Consider the following 20,793-nt stretch of genomic DNA (forward strand, 5'->3'; position numbering starts at 1 on the left):
CCCTTGGGTAAGTCAATTGATCTCCCTCTGTCTATTTCCTTCTTTATAAGCTAAAGGGGTGATACAGAGGACCAGCATTCTAATCCCAGCTCTGCCATGACTACCTATGTAAATTTGGGCATGTTGTCTTGTAACCCATTTGAGCTTCCTTTATCTTCATGTATAAAAATGAGGAGGGTAGCATTTTCTGGTAGAAAAGCTATGGTGCTAGGATGTGGAGATACTACCTGAGCACAGTGCCCCATTGTAAATGCCTAATGAACGCTCATTTCCTCCCTTCAAAGGTGAGGGGGATTTGATTTAAATTTGAAGCTAAACTCTGCTACTTAACTGCTCTGTGTAGCAGTTTCCTCATATAGAGAATGAGGGGGAAGATTTAGCTCAAACCTCATCTCTGTCACTGACCTAAGGTCACAGTGATCTTGGACAAATCACTTAACTTTTCTGATCCTCTGTTTCCTTATCTGTAAAACAAGAGTGTCGGGCCAATCATGTACATTCCACCTCTAAATCCATCATCTTATCTTTCTATTACACTATTGAGTGTTCTCTAAGTTTGCTGGTGGATTTGGAATGAGCAGTGGGTTTGGCATCAGAGAACCTCAGTTTCATTCCCAGCTCTGTTGCATCCCAGCTGTGTGACCTTAGACGAGTAGTATAGCCACTCTGGGCCCATTTCCTCATCTGGAATAATGAGGCAGTTAGATGAGATGAATTCTAAGGTCTCTTCCAGCTCTAAACCCTATTATCCTTCCAATTCTAATTTTCTATGACTTTATGGGTGTCCAGTACAGAACAGATGTTTCCTAAGATGTCAGGCTGGGCCCTCAAAAGGACCACGACCTTGTTCCACTGGGTCAACAGTGACAGTTGTGGAGGTCCCAGAGTGAGGGTGAATTCTAGCTAAAGGCCACGCTATCTCACTAATCCTTCACTCCCCCCCCCCCATAATGTTCTTCAACTCTTCCACAGAATTATAGTAATAAAACATTTGTGACAGTAAGCAGCTGGAGCCTAAAAGAAATAGAAAACTAGCATAGCAGGTCATGCTTTTAGTTTTTATTAACTTTCTTATTTGGCTGCCACAATTTAGGCTTATAGGACAATTCTAATTGTCAAGATTGTAAAGTACTACAAATGACACTTCATTTAATCTAGAGGTCATTTTTCTGGCAACTTCAGCTTTCTAGAGCATAGCCAATAACTCCAAATAGCAAGGGCAAAAAAAAGGCCTCTGGGTGGAAAAAAAAAACAGAAGTTATAAGATCAATGCACTGAAGAGAATTCATTTTATTCACAGGAAAGTCTTTAAAGTTCTTATTTAGAACCCATTGACTTTTATTTTACATATAATTCTTATAAAGCTTGATTATCTGATTTTCTAAACCACAACTAATTAGGAGGGGGTAGGCAAATCTAGAAAGCAAGAGGGACAAGCATCTGTTAAGTATCTACAATGTGCCAAGGACTGTGCTAATCCCTTTAAAATATCTCATTTGATTATTACAAGAGCCCTGGGAAGTAGGTGCTATTTTTATCTCCACTAAGAAAACTGAGATAGAAATCAGTTAAGTGACTTGTCCATGGTCATATGGCAAGTAAGTTTCTTAGGCTGGTGATCTTCCTGACTCCAAGCCTAGAGCTTTATTCTCTGTATCACCAACTACCCATGGAAACAGTCATATCTGCAACTATGATGCCTTATAACTCAACAACAAATGGAGAGATTGTGCTTCCTTCCCATCATCACACTTATGTCAAATTTTGCAATTTATAATGTCCTTTATTCACATCAACTCTGTGATGCAGAAGGATGACCTTATAAAAATCAGATACATGAATTACAAGTTCAGAATTCTGAGGATTTTAACTGTAGGGGCACAAACCAACATGTCTCCATAAATCCTGAGGTTATCACTGTTTGAGAACACTACTAATGCTATCATCTATATTTACAAGGATGACCTTAATTCATAAAGAAAAGCCTTATAGTTCAACAAATTTTGTTCAAGAACTTGGAGTTGAGAAGGCCAAGTTCAAATCCTTTCTCAAGTACTTATTATTAGCAGATAGATGCCACAGTAAAGATCTGAGTTCAAATCTGACCTCACATATTCACTAACTGTATGATCTTGGACAACTCACTTAACCACTATTTGCCTCAGTTTCCTCAAATATAAAAAGGATGATAACACCTACTTTGTAGGGGATCAAATGAAATAATATTTGTAAAAGCACTTAGCACAGTGCCTGGTACATAGTATGTGATTATCTATCTATCTATCTATCTATCTATCTATCTATCTATCTATCTATCTATCTATCTATCTTTCTTTCTTTCTTTCTTTCTTTCTTTCTTTCTTTCTTTCTTTCTTTCTTTCTATCTAGTCTGTCTGTCTATCTATCTATCTAATCTGTCTGTCTATCTATCTATCTATCTATCTATCTATCTATCTATCTATCTATCTATCTATCTATCTATCTATCCTTATTCCCTCCTTCCTATCTAAGGCAGCTCAAATTCAATGGCCCCAAAATGGAGCTTCTTGCTTTCCCTCCAACAATCTGCCCTTAGCTCCTAATTTCCATATTTCCACAGCCATCATCACCTTCCACCTAAACTCACAAATTGAATCTTGGTGTAAGCCTTTCTTTCTTACTACCCCCACCATAAGTTTGCAAAACCTGTTCCAATCTATGCCCACAGTCTGACTCCTCTCTTTTACTTCCATGCCAATCCCGCTAAAGCCTAGTGATAAGGCTTCATTTCCTTTACACAAACTATTAGCTCTTCAAGTAAGGGGAGCATCATGTATTTTTTTCTTAGCATCTTCCCATCAGGGAACATAGTTCCTCAAATTTAGAAGATGTTTCATAAATGTTTGTTGAATGAATTAATGAACATATTCACCCTGAGTTTTTCTTAAAAATGAAATTCCCTTGAGTTTTGAATGACAATCTCTCGGAAGAATGTGACATACATTTTTTGGATACTGCCAATATGGGGATGTATTTTGCTTGTTTATGTATATATTTAAAAGGCTTAGTTTAGCTTTCGGTTCCCAAATTAGGGAACAAGGTAAAAGTAGGGAAGAAAGAAAAAGGAAGGAAGAGAGGAAGAAGAAAGGGGAAGAAAAAGGAAAGAAGAGAAGGAAGGAATGGAAGGAACAGGGAAAGAAGAAAAGAAGGAAAGAAAAAACAGGGAGAGAAGGAAAGGAAAGATCACTGAGGAATCTGGTCTTTAAAAATAGAAATAACAGAAAAGAGGTCAGAAAGATAAGCAGACTAGCAGGAAAACTTTGAAAGCTACAGGTTGATCTTATATCCAGGTGTCATTTAATACAAATCATGAATCCCATGAAGTGATAACATCACTTTGAATTCACTATGCACATTTTCACTGGGCTGGAATAATTTACCATCTTTTACATAGTTATAAATTCAAATACTCTTCTTGGATCACTGCCTTTTCATAGCAGAGGGGCTTGCATAGCTCAATGAGGCTATCAGCTATGCCATGCACGGTTACTGAAGATGGACAGGTCAAAGAAGAGAGTTTTGATAAAGTATGATCCACTGGAGAAGGAAATGGCAAACCACTTCAGTATCTTTGCCAAGAAAACTCCATTGACAATATTAAAATATTGAAAGATATGACACTGGAAGATGAGCCTCTCAGGTTGGAAGGTATCCAACATGCTACTGGGGAAGAGCAGAGGACAACTACAAATAGCTTCAGTACTAATGAAGTGGCAGAGCCAAAGTTGAAAGGAAGCTCAGCTGCAGATGTGTCTAGTGACAAAAGGAAAGTCCAATGATGCAAAGATAAATATTACATAGGAGACTGGAATGTAAGCTCCATGAAAAAAAGGTAAGCTGGATTTAGTCAAAAAGGACATAGGAAGATTAAACATTGATATCTTGAGTATCAGTGAACTTAAATGGACAGGAATGGGTGAATTTAATTTTGGTGATCGTAGCATATATTACTGTGAGTATGAATTCCTTAGAAGAAATAGAGTAGCCCTCATAGTCAATAAAAGGGTGAGAAAAGTAGTACTGAGGTCTAATGTCAAAAATGATAGAACAATAACTATTCAAATACAAGGTGAACCATTCAACATCCTAATAATACAAGTACATACTCCAACCACTGATACCAAGGCAGGTGAAGTTGATCAGTTCTATGAAGAGCTACAACATCTTCTAGAAATAACACCAAAAAATGCACAATTATCCTAGGGGATTAGAATGCTAAAGTCGGAAATCAAAAGTAATTGGAATAACAGGCAAGTTTGACCTTGAAGTAAAAAAATGAAGTAAGGCAGAGACTAAGAGTTTTGTCAAGATAACACTGGTCATTGCAAACACTCTTTTTTTTTTTTTTTTTTGCGGGGCAATGGGGGTTAAGTGACTTGCCCAGGGTCACACAGCTAGTAAGTATCAAGTGTCTGAGGTCAGATTTGAACTCAGGTCCTCCTAAATCCAGGGCCGGTGCTTTATCCACTGCGCCACCTAGCCACCCCCGCAAACACTCTTTTTCAACAACCTAAAAGGGAATTCTACACATGAATAACCCCATATGGTCCATATTAAATCAGATTGATTATATATTTTGTAGCCAAAGGTAGAGAAACTCTGACTGTGGCTCAGATCATGAGCTTCTTATTACAAAATTCAGACTTAAATTCAATAAAGTAGGGAAAACCATTATTCCATGTTGGCATGGCCTAAATAATATCCCTTATGAATATGAAGTAGAAGAGATGAATAGATTTAAGGGATTAGATTGGGTAGATTAATTGCCTGAAGAATTATGGACAGAGGTTTGCAACATTATACAGGAGACAGCAACAAAAAAACATTCCAAAGAAAAAGAACAAGGAAGCAAAATGGCTGTCTGCTGAGGCTTTATAAATGTCTGAGAAAATAAGGAAAGTAAAAGGTAATGGAAAAGGGGAAAGTTATACCCAATTGCATGTAGAATTCCCTACCCCCCCCCCAAATAGTAAGAAGAGATAAGATTTTCTTAAGTGAGTAGTGTGAAGAAATAGAAGAAAACAACAGAATGGGAAAGACCAAGATCTCTTCAAGAAAATTAGAGATATCAAGGCAATGTTTATATTAAAATGGACATTATAAAAGACAAAAATGGTAGGGACTTAACAGAAGTAGAAGAGATTAAGAAAAGGTGGCAAGAATATATGAAAACACTATGCAATAAAGATTTTAACACCACCAAAATCACAGTGGTATAGTTATTTATCTAGAGCCAAACAGCCTAGAGAATGACTTCAAGGCGGCCTTAGGAAGCATTACTAACAATAGTGGAGATGATGGAATTCCAGCTGAACTATTTAAAATCCTAAAATATAATGCTGTTAAAGTGCTGCACTCAATATGCCAGCAAATTTGGAAAACTTAACAGGGGTCGCTGGATTGGAAAAATCAGTTTACATACCAATTGTAAAGAAGTGCAATGCCAAAGGATATTTAAATTGCTTAACAATTGAACTTGTTATACATCCTAGCACAGCTATGCTTAACAATCTGAAAATGTTGCCTTCTCAATAGGGAGAAAAGGAGGGAGAAGGGGAGATAATCTGGTACTCAAAATTGTAAAATTCAAAGGTTTAAATTGTTTTAGATACAATTAAAAAAAATTACAGGAACAAAAGAGATTCTGCAAGCTAGATTTCAGCAATACGTGAACCAAGAATTACTGGAAGAACAGGCTGTTTTTTGAAGGGACAGTAGAATTAGAGACCAAATTGCCAACATTCATTGGGTTATGGGGAAAAAAACAACAACAAGGGAATTCCATAAGAAAAAAAAAATCTATTTCTGCTTTGTTGACTACACTAAAGGCTGTGTGGGTCACAACAAAATGTGACAAGTACACAAAGAGATGGGAATAACAGATCATCTTACTTGTCTCCTGAGGAACCTGTATGCAGGCCAAGAAGCAACAGTGAAGACTAAACATGGAACAACCAATTGGTTTAAGATTGAGAAAGAAGTGCAATAAGGCTGTATCTTATTGCCTTATTTATTTAACTTATATACAGAGATGCCATGTGAGATACCAAGGTGGATGAATCAAAATCCATAATTAAGGTTCATGGGAGAAATATCAACAATTTCAAATACATACATGATGCCATCCTGACCAAAGAAAGTGAAGAGGAATTAAGAACCCTCTTGATTAGGCTAAAAGAGTACACTGTAAAGACTGGCCTGAAGGGGCAGCGAGGTGGTGCAGTAGATAAAGCACCAGCCCTGGATTCAGGAGGACCTGAGTTCAAATTCAACCTCAGACACTTTACACTTACTAGCTATAAGACCCTAGGCAAATCACTTAACTCCAATTGCCTCATCTACAAACAAACAAACAAACAAAACAACAACAACAACAAAAAGCTGACCTGAAAGCTTAACAGCAAAACTAAGATCTTGGCAACTGTTCTCATCACCTCTTGGCAAATAGATGGAGAAGAAATGGAAGCAGTATCCTATTTTATATTCTTGAATTCAACAGTCACTGCAGACAGCGACTGCCATCATAAAATTAAAATATGCTTGCTCCTTGAAAGGAACACTATGGCAAAATCTGGACAGCATACTTAAAAAAAAAAGATAGACATGACCTTGCTGACAAAGGTCCATGTAGTCAAAGTTTTGGCTTTTCCAGTAGCAATGTATGATTGTGAAAATTGGAATATAAGGGAAGCTGAGTGTTACATAATTGATACTTTTGTTCGACTTGGGGTGCTGGAGAAGATTTTTGAAAGTTCCTTGTACAGTGAGGAGATAAAATCAGTCAATACTTAAATTAATTCAGACTATCCACTAGAAGGTCCAACATTAAAGCTGAATGTTAAATACTTTGGCCATATAATGAGAATATGGTACTCACTGGTAAAGACCCTGATGTTAAGAACGGTTGAAGACAAAAGGAAAAGGGGATGGCAAAGGAAGCTGTAAATAATAGTTGTCCAGTTTCACACATAATTCTCGTTTTCTGTTCTACTTTTTATATGGAAATTCCCGATCTAGTTTGTGTTTAAGTTCAGAAAAAAAATTAAAAATCGACCAAAAAAAAGAGTCCCCCCCCCCTTGTCTATATGTGTACAAATCTCCATTCACCAAAGGGTTGATCTCTTGCATTGCCAATCTGCCATTTCTTGAGTGTTTCCTCTTCCCCTTCAGAATTGAGAAGTACCCATAGCTGAGAGAAAATTGAAGGGCACAGGGGGTAAACAACAAGCCAGTAACAAACCCAAAGCATTTTGAAACCTCAGAGAAGATTCTTTTCAAGTTTGTGGTGCAGTCTTGGGGTCAGTTCTCCAGGGACCACCACAAAGGATGACCAGAAAGCTGAAATACTTGGCCTGCCTATTTACTAAGTGGGTCTGGACCTAGCGGGCAGACATTGGGTTTTCTCTTTCTCAAATTATTCTGAATTAGGTGAAACATTCCTTTGTCTTAACATCCCACCACTGGCCCCAATTGGCTTGGTTAGTTTTATGTGGAACCTTTGGATCATAGAGCAACTGAGGATTTGAGGTTAGTTTTACTTCTTACTTCCTTTTCATTTCAAAGAAAGTACTTTCAGAGTTATGAACATTCTGAATTTCACTGTTGTCCCCTGTGGTCCTGAGAGCTATCACCTGGTCCCAGGAAATGTAGGATTTTCTGAAAAATTCTTATTTCTCTCCTATGATTGACAGAGAGCTGATGTATATTTCTTTCCTTGAATCATCTCTTTTAAAGGGACATTTGGACATATTGTTTCTTTCAGGGCTTTACAAGATTTAGATATGAAGCTTATCAAGATTGGTCTTGATAGTAGACAGTTTCCCCTGTCAGTTGTGATCAGGTGATTTAAGGACACCAACAGAGTAAATTTCTCAGGCCCAAAAATCAATGGGGAGATAGGCAGTATTAACTCATCTGCCCTATCCTAAATTGATGAAAGGTCAATGCTGTTGGAAACTCCTAGGGCCTGGCTTACTTGGTACTTAGTAGGCTGAATTATAGTAAATGAAGTCTCATCTGGAGGTGAACAAAAGGGAAGTATTTAATGATCCAAGTCTGTGTACTGGAGGGGAAATTTTTAGCTAAAAATGAACGTAAACACAAAACCTACGGTAAAAACTTTCAAGCACAAGGACTAAAAGGGGGAAATTCTTAGACAGTATAAATGTACCAATATAAGCAAATTATTCCTGTCTTCAATTCAGTAAGCATTTATTAAGTATGAAATGCAAGGCATTGTGCTTAGCTCTTCGAATTTGAAAAAAAAATTAGAGTCTTACCTTAAGACACTTTACATTCTATTAGGAGAAAACAAAGTGTACCCAGAAAAGATATTACAAGATAATTTGAGGAGAGTGTATTAACAACTAAGAAGATGAGGAAAATATTTCTATATGAGGTATATTGAGCCTTGAGCACTTGTATTGAGCCTTGAATAAAGAACTCAAAGAGGTAGAGCTAAGAATGGAACGCATTCCAGGAATGGGGGACAAATTGTGTAAAGGCAAAGGGGTGGAAGAAAGTATGAAAAGTTATTAGTAATAACTCTAGTGTGAGATTTAAAATTGGATATTAGATCATAAATCTCTCCTACTTAACTTTTCCCTTAATTTATCTCCCAAACTAGTAAATGGAAGAAGCTTTTGGTTTCTAGATAGACCTTTTATTGTTATGGTAGTCACAAGGTGATGTTGATTAGAAGGATAGGAAAGTAGAAACACAATACAAATCCTCTTAAGTCTAAGCTTAGTCTATATTCCTTATAAAAAACTCACCAAAACCGAAGGCCACCTTTGGAGAGAGAGAGACCGTCTGTGCTGCGCAGTCAGGAGACCAGCAGAGCAGGAAAAAAAGCCTCCCACTTCCGTTCTCTCCTTGTCTTTTAAGCTCTCACCCTGGAAGTCGAGTGCGTAGCAGGCAGTCTGCCATGCGCAGCAGGCACACTGGCGTGCGTAGCTCATGCCATTGGTCTCCTCCCCAAAAGGGTGGTCCTTAAAGAAAAACTGGCATCTTTCAGTTATCCTAACTGACTGTTAAAAAACTTTCATATTCTTTTACCACACTAGGAAAGGGAACATGACATGGTAGAAATCTGACTCCATAATCAATAAGATATAGGTTCACTTTACACTTCTGACACATATTGGTTTTGTGGGCTTGAGGCTGTCCTTAGCCTCTCAGCATTCTAGGTAATGCTGTAAGACTATAAGTTTCAAAGATGTCAACATACATTAGTAGAGATATTTTCCAAACCTAGATAGTCCTTGTACCAAGAAAACTTCAGATCCAATTGCTACGTATATTTCAGATAGTTCTAAAGAAATGAGCTGCACAGTTATTTCTAAGAATTGGATGGGTAATTAAAAAAGAGATTACCAATTTATAAATATTTTGGAACCAATGGGTTGAGCCATTGTCACCTGATTTCTAGCCCAGTACGTAAAAGAACAGATGCGTGACAGAGAGATCTCTGCATTTCCAGACTTTTGGAATACCAAATAGCTAATATTTATGTAGTGGTCTAAGGTTTAAAAAACTCTTTATATCTTTTATCCTCATGATTACTCTTTGAGATGATGCTATGAGTATTCTCATGTTCATGGAGCCCAAAAGAAATGAAATGATTCAACTTTTAGGTTAATCTTTTAGAATCTAGACTTACTGCCATGTGTTTGAGATGACTAGAACTTGAGTGGACACTTGGACTCAGGTACCAATGGAGGCTATAGATGAGTTCTACAGTATTCACCATTTGCTTGAATGGTAGAATCTGAGTTTTTAATCTTCTAAACTAAACATGATATAGTTACCATATGATAACCACTATATGAGAGTATAGAGACCTTGTATTTGGACCCCCAGCAGCTGAGCTTAAATTCTGGGTGTTCTATGATCTCTGTCACCTTACATATGTCCTCTCCGATCTTTAAGAAAAAGACCAGAAAGTAAGAATATCTTGAAGGACCAAGATGAAAGTATACAGTTAAGGCAAAGAAAAAAGAAATAATAATATGAATTTTTTATTTCTAAGTAAAAAGGAAAGTTATAATATCTGTTTGTGATTATTCATCTCTAAAGTACATTTTCCCAGAGAGGAGAAATTATAGTAAAATTATTTTTAAAAACTGTATTAATTGATGCTTCTAGTCCTTCAATTGTCGATCCATTTCTTTCTTTTTTATTCTTCTTTTGGAGGGGTGGGACAATGAGGATTAACTGATTTACCCAAGGTCACACAGCTAGTAAGTGTCAAGTGTCTGAGGCTGAATCTGAATTCAGGTCCTCCTAAATCCAGGGCTGGTACTTTATCCACTGTGCCACCTATCTGCCTCTAAGATCCCTTTCAGCTCTAAATCCTGTGCTTTATTTCAAATGCTTGAACAGGGTCAAAATAAGATTCTTTTCCTGGACACACATATTCACTCTGTTCCTTTCCGCTTCCTCTTTCCACCTTAGTTATTTTTGTAGTTAACATATGTGTCTCTATCACTACCACAGGAATTCTCAAACTGGGGTCCATGACATCATGGCATGACATCACTTTCTTAAATGAAAAGCTGACTCAAGTAGAATTGATTTCCTTTGTAACCCTATGCATTTTATTTGTATTTGTATGTATTTTATTTGTAACCCTAATGTATTTAAAAACATTATTCTTCCAAAGGGTCCATGACATCAAAAAAGTTAAAAAAGGGGCAGCTAGGTGACACAGTGGATAGAACACCGGCCCTGGAGTCAGAAGGACCTGAGTTCAAATCCAGCCTAAGACACTTAACACTTAACTAGCTGTGTGACCCTGGGCAAGTCACTTAACCCCAATTGCCTCAACAACAAAAAAAAAAGGTAAAAAAAACCCTTGCATTAGGGGATCATGTAGAGAAAACACGAGTCCCTTCCCTGTGTACAAGGAAAATATTGTCTGGTGGACAAAGCTTGTGCTTTCATTTTGCTAACGTGGCTGCTACTAAGTGACCTTTTCTACATTAGAAGGGGAGTACAGAATAAGGCCCACTGTTTTGCTAAAGATTTCCATCTGGGACCTGTTTTTGTAACTGCACACACAACTAGGCATCTGGCCTCGTAGGTCCTCATCAACCAATGTTTCTCTTTGCTTGATGTATCTCTGTGAGGTGCAGTTGCTTCCTCTACTCAGATCACCTATATATCATGTTCCCCTGTGGTTTGCATTAAGCTATGGCCTAAAAATCTTAGCACTGGCCCTTCACAGAAACTAAGCCATTGGATACTTTAGCACTCCAGCAATCAGCCTTTACAGTGGTCTGGGTTTCAAAGATCTTAAAGATGGACATGAAATGTTGGTCTTGGGCTCAAGCCCAATAAAAAGGTATCCACATCATAAGAACAACCACTAGACCAGCTGGTTTCCTGGTGGGTGGTGTCAGTGAAGAGACCAGGATCAGGGCCTTAAGAAAACGAATTTGTCCTGTCCTTCCTTGCAACTATCCCTTTCCATCAGAGTTGAGGCTCACTGGATGGAAGCCACCATATGCTTGCTTGGTCTTTATATTTGTTCCTAGGCTCAGATGAGGACTGTTCTGCCAACTCCAAGCTTTCATGAATCAGGTCTCTTATTTTTTTTTTTACAAAACAGAAAAGGTTAGGGAAATTCCCTGAGGACTTTGAATTCCTTTCTATTCCAGTGCACCCAGGACTGAAGCCTTTGGAAAGGTTTCTCAGTTTCCTTGTGATGTATTTCAAAGTTTGCTCTCAGATGACTCCAACTTAGTCAGTGTCAGAGGATTCAGTGTTAAAAAAGAATTAGGTGGTATAGTGAATGGATGGCAGGACTTGTAGCCAAGAAGATTTGAGTTCAAATCCTGACTTGTAAACTATGTGAACTTCAGGAAGTAACTTAGCCTTTCTCAATCTCAATTTCCTCAAATATAAAATGTTAAAATTGAACTCAATGGCCTATTAGTGCCCTTCTAGATATGAATCAATGATCTTTAGACTTTTTGCTTCAATCTATACACTATGGTTCCAGAATTTTTCTTTTCTTTTGTTCTTTTTTTCTTCTGTTCTGTTCTTTTGTTTTCTTTCCTTTCCTTTTTGAAGGATATGTGATGACAAGAAGATAAAGGACAAAGGAAATAAATGAAACAAAGAGAATAATATAATTTTCTTCAATGGGGGTGGGGTTGAGATGAGGGATTTTTACCATGCTGACTTCCTGCATTTATCATCTCATATTAATTAAGCCTACCATGCAAATCATACAAATAACTGCTTCTTGGACTAGAGAGAAACCATGGATTGGTGAAACAAGTAATGCAGCTTCTAGGTTATGGAAGACCATCACATTGAGTCCCTTCCTATTAGATGTCACATCTTGCTCTGAACCTGGGGACAGTTTTTCTTGAGTTTAATCACTCTTGTTTCATGAGTATATGGTGGCAATAATTCCATTGATACCCACATTAACACTGCTGAATTACATGTTATGTGTGCACCAGAAAAGGTGGAAATTTGTCCTCAACAGCAGTGGTTATCAGTAAAAGGACTGACAGTTTAAATGTGCTTCCTTGTTTTAGGGGGAAATAGATGAAAAGTGGAAAAATAGGGAGTATAGAACATTGTAACTTACTGGCTTTTAGAACAATTTTTGCTAAAAGGAATACTGCATTTATCTATGTAGAATATAGAGTCTAAGAGATATTTATAGATACAGAGCTGGAAGGAACCTGAGAGGTTAACTTGTTCAACTCACCACTAGTTTTAAAATGAAGAAACTGAGGACTAACAGGTTTCAGTTTCTTGCCTAGAATCATAGAGGTAGCAAGGAGCACAAACAGTATTGTGAGCCAGGCCGTTTGACTCCAAGTTCATTGTTCTTTCTGTTGTACTGTGTTGTCTTCTAAACATTTAAATCATTACATTCTAGGAATCAAAACGACTTCAAGAAGGCATCTGGTCCTCCTGCCTCTAGGCAGTTGTCTGAATCATGGCTATGCACTTTCTGGTTGGGGGGAGGGCTGGTATTTGGAGTGAGATTACAACCTGCCCTTCTGGTAACACAATGGTAATTGTGAAGAAGACAGTGATAATTCAAGCTATAATCTCAGCAGACCATATTTCCCATACCCAGTCTCTTCCCACTCTATTGACCATGTTGTCATCACCAAGGCAACTCTACTATCTTTCTTGGACTATTCCTTCAATCTCTGGTAAATGTTTTATTCTGCTCCTGCTCCATCCTCTAATCTATTTCCTCCCTCATATAGTCTAGGGGACATGTTCCTTGCCTATTTTATACCTAAAGTTCTCCAGAGTACAGAGAATCCACAAACTCCTTTAGAGTTCAGCTTTAGTGCTTAATCAAAACAGGAACTCAGAGTATTCTTCATGATATCTGACTGAAGTGTCTCATACCGCAATGTTACCTGTTGGTAGCAATACTATGTTTGGTAGACTAGAACCATTTCAGTGGTTCCTTTACTGTAATGTGGTGGATATTTTTATTGATATAAAACAAATTATGAGTCATTTATATGTACTTGTGCCTAGGTATACTTTGATAGACCTGGTGTGGCCACCACAGTTTTCATTTTCTTGGCATCTGATGGTATGGTCCGTGGGGAAAAACAGCGGCCAACAGTGACCCTTCAAATGAGTGATGCCAGTGGACAAAATCACTCACTTGGTAAGTGTGGCTTTTCTCCCTTCATGAACAAGAGGAATAGTAGTCACAAAGAAGTTTGTAGGAGCCCCCAAATCAGAAAGGGCCATTATTTCCTTTTATTTTGATCTCTCCTTGCCTTTATTGCACTTCCTATATACTGAACATTTCTTTGAGCAAAAAAATGAGAAAATGGGAAAGAAGGGCTAAATATTAGTGAATATATAGAATGAGGCCAACGACCTACCTCTTAGTGGTTTTGCAATTATGAATATGACTTCTCTACAGGTTTGACCTATGTTCACTTGGCCAAAATCTGAATTCAACTTGGTATGTGTTTTCCTTCTGTAATGTTGACTTCTGTTTATTTCAGATGGATTCTCAATAAATCAAAAAATCATTTATTAAGCATTTATTACATGCTTACTGGTCAGTCATTCTATTTCTAGGCACTGATCTAGACACTGGGGGGGTAGGAAGACATATCTGTGTAATAATAAGTATAAGTATATACAGACTGCTAACAAGAGAATAAATGCAAAATAGTTAAATATAAGGGAGTTTGAGGGGGAGGGCACTAACATTTGCAGGAATCAGAAAAGACTTCACATAGAAGGTTATGCTTAATCTGCACCCTTTTTTTTTTTTTTTGCGGGGCAATGAAGGTTAAGTGACTTGCCCAGAGTCACACAGCTAGTAAGTGTCAAGTGTCGAAGGCCAGATTTGAATTCAGGTCCTCCTGAATGGAGGGCCAGTGCTTTATCCACTGCACCACTTAGCTGCCCCTAATCTGCATCTTAAAGGAAGAGAAGGATTCCATGAGGCAAAGGTGAAGAGGGATTGCATTTTAAATATGAGGAGGCAAGAGATGAAGTGTCTTAAGGAAGAGACAATAGACCACCTTGGATGGCTTGCAAAGTGTGGGAGGGTATGTAATATAAAATGAGGCTTGAAAAATAGATTGGGGGGAAATTTTTTAAAACATAGACTGGGGGACAGGTTATAAAGGGTTTTACAGCTAAACAGAAGTGTTTATTCTGTAGGCAATAAGAAGCCAAATTGTAAGGATAAGCTGAGATAATGGATGTGAAAGCATTTGAAATGTTATATAATTGGGGGGGGGGTATGATTTCTTGAGGAGTTACTTTCCTCTTCCCTGGATTAATGCCTTTCCTTAATGTAGAATGAAAAGAACCTTAAAGGAATACACCAAGAAACTGCTCCAACACAGGCTAATAATAGCCTGGTTTCTTCTTACTAACCAGAGACAGAGACTGACTAACAGTTTATCCTTTCTCCACCCCTGAATATAAAGGAGGTTGGGGAATCACTGCTTCCCTAGAAACATTAGAGTAGGTTGTGCCTTTCTCCTGCTCTTTCCAAAGGGGTTGATCCAGAGGTAAATGCACAAACTCCTACAAAGATCCAGTTGAGAAAGGGATCCTTGGCACTGCAGGTATTCAGTATAAGGTCCTATTGTGGACTCTAAGCACTACAGCTCTAAAATAATCTCTCATAAATCGATGAAAAACTAGCAGATCAGAAAGATCAGCAGTAAAAAGTCCCTTTTGCTGGCAAATAAGGCTCTGAGATTACTGGCTGCATCAGGGAGCCTCATCTGTCAAGATAATGATTCTACCTCTTCCACTTGTGTAGCTCTGCTCTCCATGAACTTCTACCCCTTTCTTTCCTTTTACCCTTTCCTCTGTGATGGCCAATATCACAGATGCTGTTTGCATGTAATGGGCATGCTTTTAGCTGTAGATTTGTAAGGATTTTAAATATTTTATTAAACAAGAAAGAGATTAATAAGACATTCAGTAAGAACTGGATGTCTTTGGGCCACTAGGTGGCACAGTGGATAGAGCACCGGCCCTGGATTCAGGAGGACCTGAGTTCAAATCCGACCTCAGACACTTGACTCTTACTAGCTGTGTGACCCTGGGTAAGTCACTTAACCCCAATTGCCTCACCAAAAAAAAAAAAAAAAACAAGAACTGGATGTCTCTTTTCTGGATTCCCCCCCCCCCACACACACACAGAGTTTCCTGGTCAGATGCTATAATTTGAAGTTGCCCATATCATTATTATTGTTCTTTTTTTTCTGCAGGAACCTATGAGTTATCTTGCCAGCATAATCCATTGGCTATTAATGTGACCCACAATCTGAATTTCCTTGTTCACCAAACCACCTCAGTGCTGCTCAATTTCTCTTCGCCATTTGTGGGCATCTCAGCAGTGGCCCTAAGGACTTCCTTAAATATTAACCCTTCAGCCCCCAACAACTGTATCCCAGGGAATGAAGGGCATGGACACCAGCGATCAAGGTACAGTGTTCCTTTATGTTCTTCTTTCTCCCCCACTATTGGGTTGCTTCAGGTAGTAAGTAAAGTGCTGGTTTTATGGTGGGTGCTCAATAGTTATGACTATCTAACTATGATTAAGGAAACTATTCAGAATACTCATAAACAGGATGCCAATAATTTGTGAAGGAGAACATTAATATTCTATTTTATAATTTATTATTTGTTTGGTCAAACCTTTTTACTTATATCTCATATTATTCCCCTTTACACATTTTCTATTTCAATAATATTTGAGCACTCTCCTCAGCCATTTCCTATATTTCCCTCCCTCCTTGTCTTTGTTCATGCAATTTCCTTAGTTGTTCCTTATTTAACTAGGTGTGTGTGTATGTGTGTGTGTGTGTAAAATTTCCCCTTCCAATGCTTCATTGTGGCATGGAAACCACTCTGGTTTCTTAAGGTAATGCCAGGGGAGCTCAAGTTTGAATGGGTCCTGGAAGTCTGGAGACACTTTGAGTGTGGGCTGCCCAAGGCTTTGTCTATCATCTCTCTGAAGACTAATGAAGCAAAATATTGTAGAGATCGTTCATCAGGCTGACTGACAGAAAAAGACCTTTTCTGCCCCATTTGCAATATAAGACCATCTCACCAAGCTAGAAGGTAATTGCACATTTCAAGAGTGAAAGGAGTATCCATACCAAATGAAATCAGATATCCTTTAAGAATTGAGGTGCATATGCATATGTATGTGCATACACCCTTGAGTATATATGGATGAGTACTGGTAAATTTCAAAAGGGCAAGCTTCATGTTTTATCTACATTTGTTTAATCTTTCACAGCATCTAGCAAAATGCTCTGTGTACTATAGATACCTAATAATATATATACAACAATCTTAAAAAATCAAAAGCAGAGGAAAGTATGCTCCTTCATTATGAGGTCATGGACCAGGGTCTGTAAGATGAGGTCCATTTCTACCTTCACACAACCCTCTCTGTCATAAAGCCACTAAAGGCTGAAAGGCTTTAGGAACCAATTTGTTGGCACATCATGTTGGTTTCCAGTGCCGTCATTTCTCTTCATTTCTCTGAGTACTATAATTTCTAGAACTCCTACACAGAAAGAATTCAGATCCCCTCCACCATTCTCCCCATTCCTCTTCTCCCTAAGAGCCTGCAGATATTCATTTTGGGTGTTTTCAAAAGGTAATTGACCAGAGACATAACTAAACATTTTTGTACATGTGACAAGCAGTACACAATATGCCTGGGGTGAGTAACGTGAAATATGACCTCAAATAAACTTTTAAGGCCCGTGTACTTAATGGTTGGAAGAGACCCTGGGGCACTCTGGACAGAGTCACTGGGATGTCACAAGGCAGGGGATTGGGAACAGGGCTAAACCAGGCTGAAAAGGAACTCAGATAGAGTGTGTGCAAGCAAGTGGGGTGGAGAAAACCTGTACTAATCAGATGCTAAGCTCACTTATTTCTATGTTGTTCAAAAACTATAAATACTATCAGACTCTTCCACATTATGGTACCCTAGGACAAAGACTGAGCGATGTTAAGGGGCTAAAATTCTAACTAGTCTGTCTAATGAGTGGTCACAAATAAATTATAAGCTTTAGCAAGAGTTAGACTTTTAAGCATTTATTAAGGAGAATAAGAATTTGGTAAAGAGAGAGAGAAAGGCCTACATTCATCTATCTATTAAAGGGAGAGTGCATTTCCAGCTCCGCTCTCCACCAAAATCCCCAGGAAAAAGCCCCAGTCAGAGCACCATCCTCCCCCTTCTTCCTCCCACCAGCAAACGTCACTTCCTGAAGCCAAAGAAAAGACTCCTGGTCTTGCCCTCAAAGACCTTCACTTCATGGTGTAGCTTTTCTACAGTAAGTCTCCAGCAGGTGACATCATTCCAATCCTTACAGTGACCCCACCCTAGTCATGGTTTGGGAATTGGCTATTTGTATCACATGGGGGGAACATATCAAAGAGTAGAGAGAATAGTATGCTTTTGGGGCAGCTAGGTGGTATAATGAATAAAACATGAGCCCTGAATTCAGGAGGACCTGAGTTCGAATCCAGTCTCAGACACTTGATACTTACTAGCTGTGTGATCCTGGGCAAGTCACTTAACCCCAATTGCCTCAATAAAAAACAAACGAAAACCTCAACAAATGACAAAAAACAAAACCAACCAAAAAAATGCTACTGCTATTATGGGGCAGCTAGGTGGCACAGTGGATAAAGCACCAGCACTGGATTCAGGAGGACCTGAGTTCAAATTAGGCCTCAAATACTTGACATTTACTAGCTGTGCAACCCTGGGCAAGTCACTTAGCCCCAATAGCCTCACCAAAGAAAAATAAATAAAAATAAAATTAATTTTAAAAAACTTCTTGAAAACTATTTTTACTTTATTTTTTCCCATTTACAGGATTTGATATTTCACATGTAATATAAATTCATTTATATATGTATATGTGTGTGTGTGTGTGTGTGTGTGTGTGTGATGCTATGGTATCATAAATTAAAAACAAAAATAAAGGAGTTTTTCAATATTCATGACTTTTGACCCACCCTGTGTGTGTGAAATCATGCAAAAACATATTTCCGTATTAACCATATAGCACAGAGAGAGAGAGAGAGAGAGAGAGAGAGAGAGAGAGAGAGAGAGAGAGAGAGAGAGAGAGAGAGAATAAAGTGAGAAAATTATACTTTAATTTGCACTCAGAGTTCCTCAGTTGTCTCTGGAGGTGGATAACATTTTTTTTTTAATCATGAGTCCTTTGAATCATTGTATTGATCAGAGTGGCTAAGTCTTTCACAGTTGATCATCATTACAATATTGCTGTTACTGTGCATAATGATCTTCTTACTTCACTTTCCATCAATTCATATAGTTATGGTCAAGTTTTTTTTTTTTCCACCTCTTTACTGTTTTTGAGATCATCCTAACATAATCAGTTCATATCCATTCCCTCTATCTATGTAAACACCTTTAAACTGCCCTAATAATGATGAAGTTTTTAGGAGTTACATATACTATCTTTCCGTAGAGAAATATAAATACTTTAAATTTATTGGACACCCTCCATTATTACTTTTTAAAGTTTATCTTTTCATGGTTCTCTTGAGTCTTATTTGAATGTCAAATAGTCTATCCAGCTATGGTCTTTCCATTAAAAATGCCTGGACGTTCTTTATTTCATTAAATATCTACTTTCCCCCCTGAAGGATTATGCTCGGCCTTCCTGGATAGATTATATTTGGTTATAATCTTATCTTCTTTATCTTTTAGAATTTCATATTCTAATCCCTCTACTCCTTTAATGTGGAAGCTGTAATATTTTGTGTGATCCTGACTATGGCTCCATGCTATTTAAATTGTTTCTTTCTGATTGCTTGCAAAATTTTCTCCTTGACCTGGGAATTGTGGAATTTGGCTATAATATTCCTGGGACTTTTAATTTTTAGGAATTGAATGGCAGATTCTTTCAATTTTTATTTTATTTTCTGGACTTAAGATGTCAGGACATTTTTCCTTGATAATTTCTTGAAATATGATGTCCAAGTTCTTTTTTGACTATGGCTTTCAAGTAGTCCAATATAAAAATTATCTATTCTTGATCTGTTTTCCAAATTAGTTCCTTTCCCCATAAAGATATTTCCAATGATATATTTCACATTTTCTTCTTTTTTCATTATTTTGACTTTGTTTTTTTTCTTGATTTTTCACGAAGTCATTAGCTTCTGGTTGCCCAATTCAAATTTTTAAGGAAATATTTTCTTCAGTGAATTTTTGTACCTTCTTTTCCCATATGGCCTATTTTGCTTTTAAGGAGTTCTTTTCTTCAGTGAATTTTGTGCCTCTTTTGCCATTGTGAAAATTGTTTTTTTTAAATGTTATTTTCTTCACTATTTTTTGTCTCTTCTTACAAAGCCATTAGTTCTCTTCTCATAATTTTCTTGTACTACATCTTTCTTTAACCTTCCAGGAATTCTTGTTGGGCTTGGGTCCAATTAGCATTTTTCTTTGAGGCTTTTTTGGTAACTGTTTTCACATTGTTGTCTCTTTCTGAGTTTATGTCTTGGTTGTCTCTGCCACAATACTAGCTTTTTATGGCTAAGTTCTTTGTTGTTGTTATTGTTGTTTCCTCATTTGGGGGACTTATTTCTTGACTTTGAGCTTTATGTTAAGGTTGGGCTCTGTTGACCTGCGAGTGAGGAGGCACTGTTCCAAACTTTAGGGCTTTTTTGCACTTTTATTTTCAGAGCTAGTTCTTTGGGACTATAAGTTTTTGTTACTTCCAAGGTGGTGTAATCCAAGGAAAGGTATGGTCACTGCTCTTCTAGTTTGTACTCTGGTCTTTACTTAGGAAGAAGCCTTTTCCTCTCCTGCTACTAGTACTAGCATTACACTTGGCCCTGGAATTGTGATCAGGTTTCCTGTTCCCCTGTAGCTACATATGCTAATACTCCTCTTGGTCCTAGATCTATGACCAGGTCCATTATTTCCCAGCAGCTGCAAATGTCTGCCTTAAAACTATGACAGGGAACCCTGCTCCCTTGTGATAAGCACTCTTCTTTAACAACAGTATACAAGTGTACTTTTCCTCATAGATCCCCTCCAGCATTTCATTTTCCTTCTTGGTCACATTTGGCAATTATGAGTGCATGAAGTAGAACTTCAGATTTGTTTCAATTTGCATTTCTCTTATTGTTAGTTACTTGGAACAATTTATTCATAGCATCATCAATAGCTTGCTTTTTCTTATTTTGAGAACTGACTAATGATGTCTTTTGGCC

At 37.8% G+C, this 20,793-nt stretch overlaps 1 protein-coding gene across 1 annotated transcript in view; it reads left to right on the forward strand.

The window, feature by feature from the left end:
• Nucleotides 1-20,793, forward strand: part of PAPPA2 (pappalysin 2) — a 389,726-nt gene that overhangs the window by 192,313 nt on the left and 176,620 nt on the right. Inside the window, 2 exon segments of the mRNA XM_044003126.1 lie at nucleotides 13,564-13,699; nucleotides 15,786-16,002. Coding sequence (XP_043859061.1) covers nucleotides 13,564-13,699; nucleotides 15,786-16,002 — 353 coding nt within the window.

This window comes from Dromiciops gliroides, chromosome 4 (genome assembly GCF_019393635.1).
Source record: "Dromiciops gliroides isolate mDroGli1 chromosome 4, mDroGli1.pri, whole genome shotgun sequence".
Taxonomy (NCBI): Eukaryota; Metazoa; Chordata; class Mammalia; order Microbiotheria; family Microbiotheriidae; genus Dromiciops; species Dromiciops gliroides.